Source organism: Camelus dromedarius, chromosome 36 (assembly GCF_036321535.1).
Source record: "Camelus dromedarius isolate mCamDro1 chromosome 36, mCamDro1.pat, whole genome shotgun sequence".
NCBI classification, from domain to species: Eukaryota; Metazoa; Chordata; class Mammalia; order Artiodactyla; family Camelidae; genus Camelus; species Camelus dromedarius.
In genome coordinates, this window is record NC_087471.1 from 13,941,182 (window position 1) to 13,959,623 (window position 18,442).

General features: G+C 34.9%; 1 protein-coding gene across 21 annotated transcripts in view; it reads left to right on the forward strand.

Annotated features, from left to right (window-relative positions):
- LOC116151743 (ankyrin repeat domain-containing protein 26-like) overlaps window positions 1-18,442 on the forward strand; it is an 83,378-nt gene that overhangs the window by 45,968 nt on the left and 18,968 nt on the right. For 14 of the 21 annotated variants that reach the window (XM_064482521.1, XM_064482528.1, XM_064482529.1 and 11 more), the window contains 12 exons: window positions 514-607; window positions 3,015-3,043; window positions 3,229-3,301; window positions 5,057-5,311; window positions 6,897-6,970; window positions 8,109-8,849; window positions 10,930-11,045; window positions 11,534-11,704; window positions 14,037-14,070; window positions 14,346-14,487; window positions 16,624-16,834; window positions 18,021-18,204. In XM_064482521.1, the coding sequence (XP_064338591.1) occupies window positions 514-607; window positions 3,015-3,043; window positions 3,229-3,301; window positions 5,057-5,311; window positions 6,897-6,970; window positions 8,109-8,849; window positions 10,930-11,045; window positions 11,534-11,704; window positions 14,037-14,070; window positions 14,346-14,487; window positions 16,624-16,834; window positions 18,021-18,204 (2,124 nt within the window). The remainder of the gene's footprint in view (window positions 1-513; window positions 608-3,014; window positions 3,044-3,228; window positions 3,302-5,056; window positions 5,312-6,896; window positions 6,971-8,108; window positions 8,850-10,929; window positions 11,046-11,533; window positions 11,705-14,036; window positions 14,071-14,345; window positions 14,488-16,623; window positions 16,835-18,020; window positions 18,205-18,442) is intronic. The other 7 variants (XM_064482531.1, XM_064482530.1, XM_064482532.1 and 4 more) reach the window with 7 other exon arrangements.

Sequence of the window (18,442 nt, forward strand, 5' to 3'; positions counted from 1 at the left end):
TAGCACGTATACTTATTAAAGAATATATTTAAATATGTACATTTTCAATTTTATTTTTTATTGAAGTGTAGTCAGTTTATAATGTTAGTTTCAAATGTACTGCAAGGCAATTTAGTTATACATATAAAAATATGCATTTTTTTAAATGTCCTCTTCTTTTGTCGATGAATGCAAAATGGAATTAGGTGTTTTGAAGTTAATTCTTTGTTGAAATCTGCACGTAGGTCAGTATTTTGTCTATGAAAATATTTGCTCTGGCTTTCCATGCTCAGTTTACAGAGTCAAAAGCCAACTGGAGATAAAAGATAGACTTGATCTAGAGAGTGTATATGAAATTTTCTATTTAAATGTTTGGGTTTCCAGGATATGCTTATTTTGTTTTTAAATCTAATTGCTTTTAAAGTTCTAATTGCTTTTAAAGTAGGAAATTAAAAAATGATAGGAAACACATATTTTCTTAGAAAGGGATCAGGAAATCTTTATGCAACTCATTATTAATATTAATTTTAACAGAGTACGTCTGAGATTCAACTACCGAACCATGTTGATCATTTATCTGGAGCTGCAGGTCTAGGAGAAAAAAATACATTAAATGGACAAATAGAAAGTAAGCACTGTATTTTATAAAAAAAAGTCATTTGACAGAATGTTGATTTAAAACATGGATTTGACTCTATTCTCTCAGCCAAAGAAAATCACCTGTTGAACGTATAGTGAGAGAAAAAGGAAGAAAGGAAGTAAGTTGTATATCTTACCAGGTGTCAGCAACAGATTAAACTAGAATGCTGTTTAAGGAGCTCAGTTGTTAGCTTTCTTTCAAGATGCTGTGACCTGAGGACAGTGAGGAAATCAGGAGGAGGGAAGGAGGGAGCGAAGAATGAGAGAGGTAGAGAGGAGGGGAGTAAATGAAGAAAAAGGAGGGGGGGGGTCCCTGGCAGGAGGTGGTAATGAATGTAGAATAGTTCTTTAGAAGAAGGAAGAGGAGTGTTTGAAATGAGATGGGTATGAAGTAAGCTGCTTCCAGCACCAAAGCTTGTCCGGGAAACACAGCAGAATGTTCCACTCTCCTGTCCCCTGACCGTTAGGAAGGCAGCGAGGACTGCGGTACCTGATCACGCAGAGCTTCGTGTGCCTGCCATGGGTGAGCACAGGTGTGTGTGGTCAGCTGCCAATGTCTGGATCTTCATATCATGCAGCGTGTTGCTGCCTTATAGGATGGTGTCTCATAGGCCAACAGAAGAGAGTGGGAAAGAGGAAGAGGGCAGGGGAGCTGGAGCCTGGTAAAGAGTCCAGTAAAAAGTCTGCAATTCCTGATGCAGCTTTTGGGGAAGTGTTACAGTGAGACGCATGCGGCTGGATTTCAGAAGGATCAGTTAAGTCCGAGTGCTGTAGAAGCAGACTCGGTATAGACCAGACTCTCACATTTTACTCAGTCACCTGGGGACCCAGTGAAAAGTGCACATTCTGAGCAGTGGGTCTGCATTTCTAACAAGCTCTCAGGTGAAGCCCTTGTTGCTGGTCTTCAGATCACGCTCAGAAGGTAGACTTGTGTTTAGGGGAATCTGGAAGAAGAGCCACTGGGGAATTAGACACAACAGCATCAAGGAAAAGCATGATTTTGTTTTTCTTTCTGAGCACGTTTGTAGCCAGAGCGAGGCAAAGAGTTGAAGTAGAAATTAGAGATGTAAGATATTGCTGCTGAGCAGAGAGGGAAAAGAAGTGGTGGGCATCATCCGTCCAAAGAATAGAGAAGGGGGAGAATTAAGACCACAGATCTAGAGGTACCTTTGAAGAGGAAAGTGAAAGGAAGGAAGGAGGGGAAAAAGGCCGCAGGTAGGTGATTTTGGAATTGAGGGGGAAACTTGAGAGAACTCCTTTTCGATGGCGTCAGTATATTTGCACTGAAGCCAGGTTAGATCGCTGCCACTCCAGAGAATACTGGAATCAGGAGGGGGCCTAGAATTGGGGTAAACCACAGCCACTCCTCCTATCAGGCTTCAAAGATACATGTTGTATTGGTATTGGTTATTCAAGTGAGGTTAATTTTGAATATGAAGCATTGGCTCTGTTGTTTTTTATTTTAATGATACCTGATTTTTTGATAAGATATTTGTTTCACAAAAATCCTTTTAAACATTAGCCTGATTTACCAAACCAATTTTGGAAATAAAAGAAGTTAATAGGATTCATTCCATAAATGCTAAAGTTGTTATTTTTAGCGAATACTACACAGGTTTTGAAATAAAAAAGACAACGTCTAATAATTCTGTGGCAATGAAATTTTTTTTTGATCACCAGATTTCAATATTGAAAACTCAGTATACATTCTTTCTTGCATGAGTGGATCAAGAAACTTTGATGGCTAGAGGATCCAAGAAATGTAGGCATACCAATAGCCCACATGGGTATGGGAAAAAATGAATATTTTTATGAACGATTATTCTACAAGTGTGTATCCAAGCTGATCAATTCATAACACTTTCTCTGACGAGAAGTGAATTGCACATTCAAATGAACTGCCATCACAACTGGACTTCCTAAATTACAGGACAAATTGAAGAGCATGATAAATACTTGTAGTCTAATGGTGTCAGTTGCATGAAAGATGTGCTCTTGCATTTTACCATCAGCTTTCACATTTGTCTTCTTGGAGCCGTGACTTGTTCCTCTGATTAAAGATCGCTTTTCTCCTCAGGCAGCATGTTCACATTTGTATATGTGCACGTTTCTATTTTATAAAGTCATTTGAAACATAATTGTATTTTTGAAATCTTAACTGCATGTTTTGTTAAACCTATATTCCTGCTCTTTATTCAGTATCTATAATGGATTCATATTTCTGTCTTGTTGCTGTCCTAACTGCCCCTGAAAAACAAAACACTGAAACCTAATAACCTAATGTGAACCTAATTTCCAAAGCAAGCATGAGGATTGCACTCAGTACTAACTGCATGACTGGATAGTTGGCTTTCATATTTACATATAATTGATTATGTGTCCCTTTTGGCTTTTAGATTCTACTGAAAAATATCCTCACCTGAAGGTAAAAACTTTTATACTTTTATCTTGAATTTTTTTTTTTAATGAGGGTACTGGGAATTTAGCTTAGGACCTCATGCACTGCTAAGCAGTCACTCTACCACTGAGCTAGACCCTCCCCCCTTGAATTATTACTACAGATTGTATCAAATGTACATTACTAATTGGTTTGTTTCAAAAACCGTTCAGCCTGCAGTTGGAGTGAAAGATTCTGTTCCTAAAAAAACAGGAGAAATGAAGAATTTACACAGATTCAAATCAGGTAAACTTTGCAATACAAATTTAACTCTGAAATGAAGTACAGTCTTCTTATTCCTAATTCCTTTTATTTTTTCAAATTTAATTGAAAGATGACATAATTAAGGCAGATGTTATTATTGGTATCCATGTTTGAAAAATATATGTAAGCATAAGAAAGAGTTTAAAAATGTCAGCTTTGACTCGGATGTTTCTATTGATGTTGGGAGACACTAAAGTGCTCAGTTTGGAGTCCCTATACTTCTCGGGGATTCTGAGAGATTGATTATTAGGTTATAAGATTTTTCCAGTTTTAAAATGCTTAATTGAATTCTGACCTTTATGTAGGGTAAAGCTTCACTTGCTAACATGTCAGTCATATTTCACTTTTAATTATTTCATCTAGTGCTATCACATTGATGATATTTATTTCTATATTTATTTATTAATGGAGGTCCTAGGGATTGAACCCAGAACCTTGTGCATGCTAAGCATGTGCTCTACCACTGAGCTATTTCCCTAGCTCAAAGATCTTAAGCCAACTGGATGTTTTGATTAGAGAAAGAGAGAGTGTGTGTGTGTGTGTGTGTGTGTGGTGTCTTTGATTATTAAAAATGATGGAAGTTATTAGTCCTACCTTAGTATTTGGTAGACATGATCTTTTAAAACAATAATCCTAAAAGTCTTGGGGTTTAGGATATTTTTTATACTATTAAAAATTATTGAGAATTCTGAAGAACTTTTAAGTGGGTTGTATCTATTGATGTTTAGTATATTAGAAAATAAAACTGAAAGATTTAAAAAACAAGCACACACAAACATTCCATTAGCCATTAGAGCTATGATGCTATCACATGTCATGTATCTGGAAACCTCCACTGCACACTTAACAGAGAATGAGAATGAAAATAGCATTATTATTGTGAAATTAGTTTTGACCTCCTGGACTCCTTAGATGGAGGGAACTTGGGGCTTCAGGGCTTCTCAGATGGCACTTGAGAACTGCTGTTTTAAACAGGGTTCATGGATGTGAAATGATAAAGGGCCCTTGTGATGAAGTGGGCTTTAAAGTTCACTTCTACATTTCTTGCCTTTTTTTCTTTAACTTGTCTCTAAAAGTTTAAATCTGACAACTTAATTCTTTTAAAAAAAGGAAAACACTTTTGTTATATATTTCCTGTCTCGTGGCACTCTGTACTCTTTGGATCTAGTTTGAACCTAGACTTACCCTATTTTTATATGGAAAAAATTAGTCACTCAAGGCTATCCTTTCTTATATAAATTTATGATGTTTATCCAAGGCTTAAGATAGGAATTCTGAAGATATTGGTACATTGAGGAAAGACTCTCATTGTAAAGTAAGTAGTACCATTCAGTAAAAGTTTTCTTAAAGCCAGCCCATGTCTCTAGGACACAATACTGTCATGCATATTTAAACGTCTGGTAAATGGCTGGTTTAGACATACATTTTGTTAATGAAAAAATTCATATGTTGAAGAATCATAATTATTCATAAAGCTCTTATGGAATATAGACTGTTTTATAGAGAGTGATGAGTGAATCCAAATAAGTAATACTAGGAAACTAAAAGTAGAAAAAAGAGAGACAGTGGTTCCCTATGTGAACAGCAATGATATGTAAAGTACAACCAGCTGGGAAGGAGCAGTGCATTTGGGGGGAGAGGAGGACGTGGGGCTGCTGCTCTGGGAAGAGAATTCATACAAGTTAGTCAAGTTTGTATTGTTACTCACATTTTAATAAGTGGAAACTTTGTTTTCAGATCCTTCAGACGGGGATTCTACTAGTTTTAGCCTCAATAATGAGGCTGGTCAAAGAGCCGAGCATTTGAAAGTTGATAAATGTCCGTTGGTATCGCAATCAGTGACCACAAACCAGTCAGCACCCACAGAACTGAGGCAGATGGCCCTAGTAGATAAAGACGGGATGAGTATTGGAGCTGTGTCTCTGTCAGAAAATGCAGCGCTCCGTGGCCTGTGTGAATCACAGCTGCCAGAGAAAAGCAGCAGCAAAGAAGGTAATAAAGCAGCATAGAGAGCTAGCCATAGTCTACCTGTGCGTGGCTTCACCACACTCTCTTTGCAGAATCATTTTGTGGCAGGATCTCCTTTGTGTTTACTCCTTTTATGCAACCTACAACCAGACAATACCTTTTGGCATGACATTTACATTCATCATCTGACCAAAGCAGCATATTAAATAGCAAAGAGAATTAGGAGAAAGTAAGTTCGTTCAGACTAGTATTTAGCACAGTCCTGAGAGCGGGTAGGAGGGTGATGGCTAGAGCTTTGTGACTAGTTGGGAAACCTAGGTGGACATCCAATGACTCCCTTCTGAAAATACGGTTTCTTAGCTTTGTTTTTATCTAGCTCTGAATTTATAAATGTTTGTTATAGCTTACATTCAGTGTAACTGAAAAAGCACCTCTGCAACTAAATTATCAAAATATTTCTAGTATATTCTCTGCCTTTCTGTATTTTAGAAGTGGCTTTCCCAGCAGTAGTGGCAGACATTGGGAATTTGCTACACAGGACCTCCTTCTTAACTGTGTCCACATGGTATATCAGCTTGTTTTATTATTTTTAATGGATTGATAGGTCAAAAAGGATACTGGTTTTTAAGGAGTGCTTTGTCACTTAAAAATAATATATGGAATATCAATTCTAATTCTTCTAGGATACCCAGTCTGTTGATTAACCACATCTAATATGTGTTCTACTTTACATACCAATTAATTTAGTGCCTTAATCAGTGATATAATCAGAGCTGTAGTAATAAGTCATACAATATTTTTTTGCTCCTATAGTTTTATCTTTTCTTTCTTTAGAATTAATGTCATATTTACAAAAGATTCTCAGTTACCTCCTATAGTAGTGACTACAAGCAAAAGTTTTTCTAATAAATACTGTCTATACAAAGATACTTTTAAGAGTTTGTCCTCTGCAGCAGAGGAGCAAAGAGGATAGACATGTAAAGAAATAATTAACAGTTCAGCTGGTGAAGACACACTAGAAAAACCTGTGAAGTACCAAGGTAACTCCAAGGAAAGAGATCCCTGTGTCTCTGCAGAAAGACAGCTGTAATCAAGGAGGACTTCACAGAGCAGGCTGAGTCTTCAAAGAGGAAAAGGAACTTGTCAGAACAATAGAGGGAAACGTTTCAGATTAAGGAAAGATAAAAGCATAAAAAGTAACAGTAATCTTGGAAACCATGAATAACATTGCTCTTGAAGCTTGGTATGTTGTTAAAAAGGTACTGTTAGGAGGTAGAGAATAGAGTCTACCGTGACTTTGTATATTTCTACTGTATTTTTAAATTTTGTTTTATTTTTCTTTGTTTTGTTCATGTCTGGTGAATCAGTTTGTGAGTGAAACTTTGAGATGTTTGTATGCCTTTAATCTGGTAACATCTAGTATTTCCCAAATATTTGTTGAAGTTTTAAATAATTAGAAATATTTCTTAAAGAAGTAAATATCCAGCTAAAGATTAAGCTTAATTTAAACTGTCAATTGATGAAATGTGTTTTATGTTTTTATAAAGATGATGCCTTTTATGTAGCTGTTCTAAGTAGTGAATTTTAACTAAGCATATTCATTTTTCAGCAGACCTAGACTTAGAAAGGACATCTGAGGAAGAGCAAGAAAGACTTGATGGAAGTGAAAATAACCACTCACAGGTATGTAAAAACATAAATTTAAATTTTATGTTTAATACTGTTTTCTGTGCTTTAATAACACAGTTCAAAAGAAATTGCCTTTCAAACTAGACTTTTAGAGTCAATAAATAATTACTTAATATTTAGTTTTTAATAGCATTTTACCTAATTACAAAACTTAAAGTATTGTTAGGATCTATAATAATTTATAGTTAAACTTTATCCTTGAAATTGAGGCAAAAAACCTTCCTGAATATTGTTTACATCTTCCATTTTTATAACATCGTCACATGATAAAGAAGGTGATATCAAATATTAAATCATGTGATTAAGCAGTTGAAATTGTAAATAATATAGCAGTGATGGCCACCGAGTTAGTTTCATGTAAGGAACAGTCATTCTTAGTGGTCCAAAATTCGCAGTTTCAAATTGCAAGTCATTAATGCCAAGATGAAAGAGTTCTTCTGTCTTGTGATCTCTATGTAATCGATTTCAGAATCTACAGTCAGGGAGAGAATAGGGGTCATAGAGTCAACCCAACTGCCTAGTAAGAGAATCAGACCTTCCAGGATTGGACCTTTGCTGTTAGGGAACAAACAAAAACTTTCTAACTTATTTCATTTCAGGGTAGGAAATCGGCAAGTATTATTAAAAATTCTTTTATTCACTCTCACTAGTGAATGTTAGAGTACAATATAGCTCGGTGGATGCAGAGAATACATATTGAGATAGATCACTATCATATCGTTTGCATTAAAATTCAGGAATTTGTTCCTCTTTCTGATTGATGTTAATTGATTTTGGCTCCTAATAATTTGCAGTTTGCTTATTCTCCAGTTATTAGTCCTTTAAAAAAAAATCTTTACGTGCACTGGAGGGGCTCACTATTTAAGGTATGAGAGGTGAGATATTTTTTAGTGAGGAAATCTTTGAAATGTTAAAAATCTAATCTCTAATTCTTGCTAGATTTAACATGTGTGAATTGTTTAGTTCAAACAAACAGTGACAAAGTTAGGTTTCTGTGTTCTTGTTTTTCTCCTATTTCAAGGCTAAGGCAAGCTTTGTTTCACTTCTTAGTTTGTGAGTAGCCAAACATAGATTGGTTTTTTAAATTTTATTTATTTTCTAATTTTTCTTTATCCATACTTGACTACTTAAGGATAAATGTGTTTTACAGGCGTGTACTGTGAAAGAAAAGAAATCTGAAGATCAAATCAAGCAGATTAATCTTTCACTTGTGCATCTGCAAAAAATGCCTAGAGAACCAGAAATGAATATGGAACATGACAGAAAGGACGTACCTGTATCTTCAAAACATTCTTGTATGGAGAAACATGAGGACATGTGGGTCAAACAAGGCAGATTGGACTGGAAAAATAATTCAGAATTTATCACAAAGAAGTCAAATCAGAAAATCAGTAAAATCGATGAAAAATGTAAAATCACTTTTCATCGTAAGGTAGAGTCACTATGTGACGACTCTGAACTACATGGTGATTTAAAGGAACTGCTTTCCACTGTGACAGATAATATATTTGATTGTGAGGAAAAAGATGCACCTGGAGCCTCTGTCTCTGTAGGATTCCAGGCATTCTCTGAACACAAAGAGCCCAGTCTTGAAAATGTTCTTCCATCTTATTCTAAGTCTGAGTCAACAGAGTATGGTTGCCAGTCATCTTCAAAACTTTATTTAAATGAAAATAAGTTAGATGGAAGTGATAAACCAGACACTGAACATGTTTTTAACAAAAATGAGGGGAGTTTTTATAATGATAGAGAAAATGAAGTAAGGAACCGAGTTCCATTTAAAGTGAAAGAAGACCAAGAATTTGCTACAAAAAGAATACAGAAAAGGAACGAAAATACTCACTGGAAATCAGACATTGGACATGCACCTCAGGTAAGTGATACTGAAAGCCTTTTTGGTTTGTGGCTTGCCCGCTCCAGTGAGATGAAACACATAATTCAAATAAAAAATCACAATATGTTTGCTGTTTCAAATACTTATAAGAAAACCAAACCAATTCAAGACCAGCTGCAGAAGCCATTGCTTGCAGATAACTGCGGTTCTAATAACTCTAAAATCATGGACCCTGAATTAGGAAATGTGAGTTCTTCTCCATCAAATGGTAACAGAACATCCAAAGTATATCTAAAAGATTTAGGCCAAGATATGCAAAGGTTTAAGAATGAGGTAGGCATGTTACAAGTAGAATTCCTGGCTTTGGAAAAAGAAAATTCAGCTTCAGAAAGAGGTAGAGGTTCCTTTGCTACTACTCTGTTTTTTCTTTATCAATAATCTCTTCCATTCTGATCCATATTTGATCTGATTTTCCACTTATGAAAATAGCCTATGTATAAAACGGTGTCATCTAAATATGTAATCGTGTAGAAACAGACTATTTCTGCCATCTAAATAACAGGAATTCAGGGAAGTATTTTCCTGGGTTTTGTTCTTTAGTCAACCTAAGTCTCTGTGCCAGTCTTTCGTATGAAGTGGGAAAGTAATTCAGCTGTGTGCCACGTGACCTGAGCCAGAATAAACGCGAGAGAAATGGCTTAGGAAATATAATCTCAAGGGTTTTGTTTGTTTTTTTGTTTTAATCTATTGGCTTAAATTTAAGTTGCACTTCATTGAATGGGAAGAAAGCAGTGACTGAGAAGAGATACAAGCACACACTCCCACTAAAGTGATCCGTGTATTGTGCTTTAGTGAGTGCGGGCTTATCTGTCTTACTGATCACTGAAACTCAGAATTCCATCATGGCCACTTTGAGATATTCTTAAGAACAAATACATGTGCTCCCACATATTCTTGAATCACCACTTTCGGGTGTTTCTGTTGAGTCAGACACTTACATTGTATTATTTAATAAAATGTAGTAAGTTTTGACGTGTATGATTTTGTCATATAGGTAGTACGAACTCTCAGCAAAAAAAATTCAGTATTTATCTCCAAAGGAGAAAACTTCAGTTTTGAGATGCACTGAATGATTTTTTTTTTACTTCTAGTAATAGATTTTTAAAATGTGTGTGTTCTTTTGTGTGAGGTGCAAAGAGTGTTAAAGATAGAAATCTGAAGGTATTCTCCTTTAATAGAAAAAGGAGATGACTCTGCCCCCAACTTTGCCAAAGTCACACTTTTAACTTATCTGATCAGTTTGATTAATTTATTTGGTAGCTTATTAGGTTCAGTGTTACAGAACCGTATGATCTCTTTTGACACCGTAAAATACTGGGGAATACTGCTTTAGGGAATTTGGACAAATCACTTAACCTTTCTTGGTTGTGTTCCCATTATCAGTAAACAGTGGGGCTAAAGTAGATCATTTGTTACTCCTATGCCGTCGAGCTATAAAATGATCATGGTTATTGAATGTGAAATTGGGAAGCATTATTCCTTTTGCAGAATTCCACACTTACTGGCAATTCATCAGTTTCACTCTGCTCCTTTCAGTAAACTTGGGTTTATATATTTTATTAAACACCACTTTTTTGATACCCCAGGACCCAAATGAAACAAGAATTATAAAAAGTAGTGGGGAAAGGATAGCTTTAGCACAGAAAGAAGAATGTTTCCTTTCTCTTACTGAAGCACCAAGGTGTGACATCTTCTAAATCTGGCTGTTTAAAGCAAAATCTAGGTGGTAAAGACAGAAGAGGACAAATTTTATGCCTTTGTCTTTTTATTTCTTTCTCTTTGCCATTCACATGGGGAAGAGTGGATGTAAGAGCACAACACACAGAAAGTCCTTTTTGAAATTTTGGAAATTGTTTCTTTTCCTCAAAGAGAAAGAAGCAGAATTTACAAACATTTCAGTGACTTGAAATGATAAAATTAAAATAAGCACAAAAATATTTTAATCAATTGAAATCAGGGCAAACTCTAAGTCAAATGATAAAATGAATGAAAAAAAGCCTTTATAATGAATAAAGTGATAATTACCCTTTGTATCAAACTTTCACTAATTTCACTAAAGGTTGAAGTAGAAGAGAACAAGAACAAAAGTAGTGAACTGAAAGGATCAGAAACCATGTGTGATGGCAGTTATTACAAAGGATTAACTCAGCAGAGGAAGAGGGGAAATTCTGATAGGTAAGCCTAGATCAGTATTCAACAGTAGGTGAGTATTATTTTCCTGGATATTGTTCAGAATTTCTTCCCAGACTCATCTCTCTACTTGCTTCCATGTATTTTGTACTCTTCCTTCCAGGTTCCCAGGACACACCTAAATGCCATGTGCCTGATCTTTGTGCTCACATTCTAATCTCTTAAGTAGAATAATTTCCTCCTGTCTCTTTTGCTCATGACCTCCTGTTTATTTCCCCTCTTCTGTAAAGCCTTCCTTCTGCTCACTTTACTTTCCACATGTCAGCTCTTGTGTATCACATTGTATCATAATTGTGTATCTGTCTTTGAAGCAAGAATTTGTTTCCTTGCATATGGTTGGCACTTGATAACAATTTTGTGAATTAATAAATGATTGAAGATGGGTAAGAGTTGAAATTTTACAAAAAATTGTTTTTTAATTTATCAGTAGAATTATTTTTTAAAAATTGGCTTTTTTATGGATTGTTTTACAGTAGCTGTTCTGGCTCGTATATGACGGAAGTAAAGAAGAATGAAAGTGGAAAACGGACATTAAAAGCATCTGTGACTTCATGTGTATTTGCGAAGACTGCCTCACTGGCTGGTGGTGTCCTACACATGAATGACAACAGCAGTTTAAGTGAAGGAGATCAAGGTTGTGGCAGGTAAAATCTACAAATTCTTTATTTCTAGGTGAAGACGTATTAGCAGTGACTACCTTCTCTGGAAATAGAACAGCAGCATATGGTGCAAAGGCCAAGGCAAGAGAATTCTCAACTGTGTCAGAGGAACACTGCCGAAAGGCTAAGATGAGGACAAGTGCCTTTGACCAGAAGTAGTTTCAATAATATGTCCCCATGGAAGCCGGGCTGCAGTGAGTCAGTGTGAACAGCCCCTCAGAGGACATTCCCTGGGAAGGCAGGAGAGGACTGGGCGATAACTGAAGGGGAATGTGGGGCTCGTGGGGGTTCCCTTTCTTTTTTTAATGATGACATGGTAGTTTGTAGAGCATGTCTGTGTGGTGTTGGATGTGATTCCATAGAAGACGTGTTTTTCAACTTCATCTTGTTTGCATTTCTGATATTAGAAAGTGTATTGATTGTACTGTTATCTTTAAAACATTGTAGTAAACTATTCATGTATAGTTTTATCGTAAGGGCTTATTAGTTATGAAGCGTAATATTCTTACACAATTGAATATGCAGATAATGACTTTAAAGTTACACCATTGTCAATAGATTTTTAAAAATTGTATACTCATAATAACTATACAAACACTTAGGCCATACTGAATAGGGTTTAATCATTCGTTGATGAATCTAGATTTTATAGTGTCCTTGACAGTATCATCATGAGTGGCTGTGGTTTTGTATGCTATTGTAAAATATCAGATTATAGTAACTTAATATTTGTTTAGATTCTAGGAAGAAGGAGAAAATTTTGTTTATATACAATAGAATAATAAACTATTAACAGTCTATCACAGATGATTACTTTTGGATTACTAAGTTCTAAATTAAAAAAGCCATCATGCTCCATAAGGACATGTCAAATGCATGAACAAACAGCTGAATGGATAATGAATGCCCGCTGATTAATCTTTAGCAAAAGCAGATCTTTATTAAAAGTAGATTTCCAGTATTGCCTAGGTCTAAAGTCTTTTTATTTTTAAAAAATGGGTGTTAAGATTCAGAAATTATTGTTATTTTAACATTTTTTACTGAGCCATAGTCATTTTGCAATGTGTCAAATTCCAGTGTAGAGCACAATTTTTCAATTACACATGAACATACATATATTCATTGTCACTTATTTTTTTTTGCTGTGAGCTAACATAAGATCTTATATTTCCCTGTGCTATACAGTATAATCTTGTTTATCTATTCTACATTTTGAAATCCCAGTCTGTCCCTTCCCATCCTCTGCCCCTTTGGCAACCACAAGTTTGTATTCTATGTCTATAAGTCTGTTTCTGTTTTGTATTTGTTTTGTTTTTGTTTTTAGATTCCACATATGAGTGATCTCATATGGTTTTTTTCTTTCTCTTTCTGGCTTACTTCACTTAGAATGACATTCTCTAGGAGCATCCATTTGCTACAAATGGCGTTATGTTGTCGGTTTTAATGGCTGAATAGTATTCTATTGCATAAATATACCACATCTTCTTTATCCAGTCCTCTGTTGATGAACATTTAGGCTGTCTCCATGTCTTGGCTATTGTAAATAGTGCTGCTATGAACATTGGGGTGCAGGTGTCATTTTGAAGTAGGGTTCCTTCTGGACATATGTCCCAGAAATTACTATTTATAATTATACCTAGACATAGAATAATAATAGAGATTCATTTACTACATTAGTTAAAAATACTTAAAAGTAAATATTACTTTCTTAGCATATTGTGAAATGCACGTATTGAAGCCAGATTGCCTGGGTTGGAATTCTGGGCAGACATAGGGGCTTCGACTAGTGACTTAGCCTTTCTGTGCCTCATTTTCTTCCTGGGTAAAGTACCTAATGTATTACCTACCTCCCAGGATTGTTGTGAGGATTAAAATGTCTTTAAGACATGTAAAGTTCTGATAATAATGCATAGCAGTTGCATACTAAGTCCTCAAAAAAGCTAGTATCATGGTTATTAGAAAAGGGTTTCTTTCATATAAGGAGTTAAGTAATACTTTCCAAAAAGGTCTTATTGCCATAAAAGCCAGTTTTTATTGAAAAAGACAACAAGAAAATCCTGGTATATTTTTTTCCTATCAAATAATACAAGTAATGTTATGTTCTTTCTTTTCCTTTGCTTGTCTGCTTGATCTAAATTTAGTACTTTGTTAATAATATAATATACTTTTTTTCCTTTAATGTTACTGTTTCATTTAATCCCTTTTATTGAAAATTATCAATGCAAAGATTTTATATAAAAAATAATAGATGTACATATTTCTTGTATTTTCAATATTTAGTATTTGGCTTAAATGAATTGCTTTTTTCTTTTTTCAGGTTTTCAAAGAAAACGTCTACTGAAAAGGACCAGGTATAGTAAAATATTAATTATAAAAGTACTTTTCTGTAGTAAAAAAAATTTATAAAAGACAGAGTGGAAAAACAGAAAATCCTCCTTTGTTGTAGAGACATTTACTTAAAAGTCACTTAGAAACCCTATAAAGTTAGCCTTTTGACAAAAATCAGTTCTTTTGAGAAGTGTGTGTTTTTGCTCTCATAAAAAGATGGATATCTATCACCTCTGTACACTGAGCATATTTTGTAACTATGTTGGAGACACTGTGAAATAGCATTATTTATTTGTAGGTCAAAGAGCAGATGAATTCTGTGGATGGCCTCGATGACTTAACTCTGGCACCGGAGACAGCTTCTGAGGATTGCGAGTCGCTTTCCCCTGATTATAAGAACACCCTGAGGCTAATCGAACAACTTGGCCCGGAGAGTAAAGGTAGGACCCCCGTATGACTACACAGCCTTTTTAAGTATCTCATGGTAACGTGTGCACACCTAGTACTGTCCAGGGAGCACGGATACATTACAGTCCGCTGCATCTCAGAAACCTGCTTTGTGTTAAAGCAGAATCAGACATGTTGTGCGCTGCCAGCCAGGGTCTGTGACCGTTCCCACTCCATGTGCTTTCTGTTGACTCTGCTGCTCCTATGCCTTCACCCAAGGTCAGGTTATCACTACTTCCCTCCAAGAACACTGAAATCACCTCAGAACTTTTCTTCTGTGCTGTCCGCCTCCTGGAACCTTGGTCTACACCACATCCATGATTTCTAGATAGTTTCTAAAATTCAGGTCTTTGTTACCCCCTTAAAATCCAGCTACTGCTTCTCATAGTTCCATGGTTAAAGGCCACAGTCCTCTAGCTTTATCTTGTTTCCTTTTATTACCCTTCTTTCCACGAGTTTTAGAATCAGCTTGTCGGTGTAAAAAAAAAGTCCGCTAGTGTCCTGGAAAATAGATGTAGATTATGTTGAAGCTGTAGATTAATTTGGGAAGAATTGACTTCTTAGCAATATGGAATTTTTAACCCCTAACAAAGTTTATTTCTCCATTTATATAGGTCTTCCTTGATTTTCTCAGTAACATTTTAGTTTTTAGTGTCTGGGTCTTTCCTTCTTTTGTGAGTTTACCTGTATTATTTTTCAGTGAGGTTTTAAGTAGTGTATTTTTATTTATTTGTTTTAAAATAATATATTTTAAATTTTAGTTTCTGATGATAGAAATACAGTTTATTTCTGTATACTGACTCTGTGCCCTCCAACCTGGCTGAACCCATTTATTAGTTCTAGTAGCCTTTTTATGGATTCTCTCAGATTTTCTACATAACCAAAGGTGGTCAAGCTTTTTCTTCTTTAAACTACTGTCTTACTAAAGATAGTTCACATTTAAGACTTGCAGCCAATAAACACATTCTCTGTCACAGCTAATCAGCTCTGTCACCATTGCAACAAGAGTAGCCATAGACAGTACACAAGTTAATGGACATGGCTGTATTTCAGTAAAACTTTATTTACCAAAGCAAGCAACCCGGCCCACAGATTGGCGTTAGCTGACTCGCATCATGTAATCATATTCCCCGCTGATTAGTGGACAGTTTTACCTCTTCATTTCCCATCTAGATGCCTTTTGGTTCTTCATTTTGCCTGATGCACTGGCTCCAGTATAGTGCTGAATAGAAGGAGTAAGAGAAGCCACTCCTGTCCAGTTCCTCGCCTTCTGGGAAAAGCATTCCGTTTTTCACCATTGCATATGGTGTCAATTGTAGGCTTAGGACAGATCTTTGTCATAGTGAAGACGTTCCCTTGGTTCCTAGTTTGCTGGAAGTTTTTATCAGGAATAGATGTTGAGGTTTGGCAAGTGCCTCTTTTTATCCACTGACATGATCATATGGTCTCTTTTTTAGTTTGTTAATATGATGAATAACATTGATTTTTACGTGTTAAAATAGCTCTGCATTCTTGGGATACACCCTACTTGGTCACGATGAATTATCCTGTATTGTTGGATTTAATTCGCTAATGTTTTGTTTAGAATTTTTACCTCCATTTTCATGACATTAGTTTTCTTTCTTGTAATATCTTTGTCTGGTTTTGGATTCAAGGTAATGTCAGTTTTATAGAATGAGGACATATTTCTTCCTCTTCGTTTTTTGAGGAGAATTTGTGTAGAATTAGTATTAAATTTTCCTAAAATATTTAGTAGAATTCACCAGTGTAACCATTGGGACTGGAATTTTCTTTGTCGTAAGGTCTTTAAATAGGACTTTTGTTTTGGTTTTTAAGATAGAGGGCTTTTTAGCTTATTTGTTCTTTCTTAATTGAGCTTTTGTAATTTCTCTCTTTCAAGGCATTTTACCCACTTCATCTGAATTGTCAAATTTATTTGCATAATGTTCATAATATTACTTTGTCATTCTTTTAATATCTGCAGAGCTTAGAAGAATGTCTTCCACGTTACAGATGCTCAATATCCATTTGTTCAATGTATGGATGAATGAATGTGAAAATGCACAGTCCTTTATACACAAAAATTATTCACATATTTTGTTTCTATTTTTGTTTTCTTCCTAATGCAGATTCTGATAGGTTATTGAAAATTCAGGATCCAGTTGATTCATTCAGACCAACAGAACTTAAAGAATCTGACTGTGCACTACTTAGAGGAAAAATTAAAGAAATGGAAAATAAGATGAACTGGCTACACACAGAGCTGCTGAAAACAAGAGAAGCAAAATCACAGTTAAAACTTAAAAATGTGGAGTGGGAACAAGAGCTCTGCCACATGAGGTACTGAATTTCTTGGTTTTAAAGAAATATTTGAACTCTATATTTAATACTGTAGGTATGTAGGAGAAGTCTTATAATTGCTAACTTACCTTTTGGGATTTTACAGGGGAGAAAATTTCATTAATATTGTGGAATATGAGACTCTTGGAAATAACACAGCAATATATGTATATATATAGATATAGATATAGATACATAGATAGATATCCTCATTCTATATTTCTTTAAAAAAAAATCTTTGATCCTTATCTCTCAATTGTCCTCCAGAAAGTTTATATTACTTTACATTCCCACTTGCAGAATTATGAAATGACCATTTTTCTCAAGGCAGAAACTTTAAAAAAAAATTTATGCAGTTTGATTCTTAACATATGAATGGATGGCCTAAAAAGTAAAGTGGAAAGTGATTACTGGTTAGTTTATTCAGCATCTCTCTCATACAGAGATAAGATTAGTTCAAAGGTCTATGCTGAAAGCATGGATTACTCTTTATTTTTTAATTACTTACTATGGATTCTGCCTTGTACCAGAAGGGATTTAAAAATAATTTACTAAATAAATAATGTTCAACAAGTTAAGTTCAAAGTGTTGCAAAAGAAGAAACAAAAGTGTAGGGCATCAGAGAGTAGACTCCCCAGCCTCTCCTTGGATTATGCTAATTAGCGGATCTCTGTTCTGGAAAAGACGCCTGCGGATGTTATCTTCCGCTGGAGATCATGTAGGAGTCCCTGTAATACTTCATGAAGTTGAAATTTTATCTCTCATGAACTTATTTCTAAATAGCAGCTTCTCTTTTAACTAGTAACTAAATTCTGTGTCCCAATGAAGGAGTAATTTATGACTTTGTGGGGAAAAAAGGGTAATTTTCAATTCAAACCTTACTGAATAATTGCAAAATTTCTTTCCTACACTATTGACCAGAGTTACTCTTGACTGAAACTCAGCATTATGTCTTTTCATTGCTATTTTTCAAATGTGTGTGTGTGTATGTGTATATATATATATATGTATATCTTTATGAAGAGATTGAAGTGAGGAATTTAAAATGAGAGTTAGAAATGAAAAGAAAATTGAGAACATAGAAATTCCATTAGGGTAATAAATCAGCATGTGAAGAACCAGATCATAAAATGCACTTTTTATTTTCTAACAAAATAAATTTTAAGGTAAGCATATTTCACTGCAGATTCACATTAGAACAAGAAACAAAGAAGAAGGAAAATGCTTATACATTATATGAAAAATCTAAGGATGATTTAAAAAGAAAAGAGAAACAATACAATGAGCAGTTTTACCTGAAACAACAACTTGAAATCACTGCCCGAGCACTAGAATGCAAACTGAAGAGCATAAGGAATAAACCAAATCAGGTAAATTAGTCTTAATGTGAAACTTTCAAATCTCTAACACTGTTTCATCAATATTATTTATAATATTCTTTTGAATTAATCTATATTTTCATTTAAAACAAAAGTTATCTCATCCTAAAAATGAACTATGACATTTAGAGCTTAATTTACTAATTTCTTGGTGTTCTTGGCATCTAATAGATGCTCTGTGTCTTTTCTGAATGAAGGAATGGAAGTTAAATTGAGCTTAATCATTAAC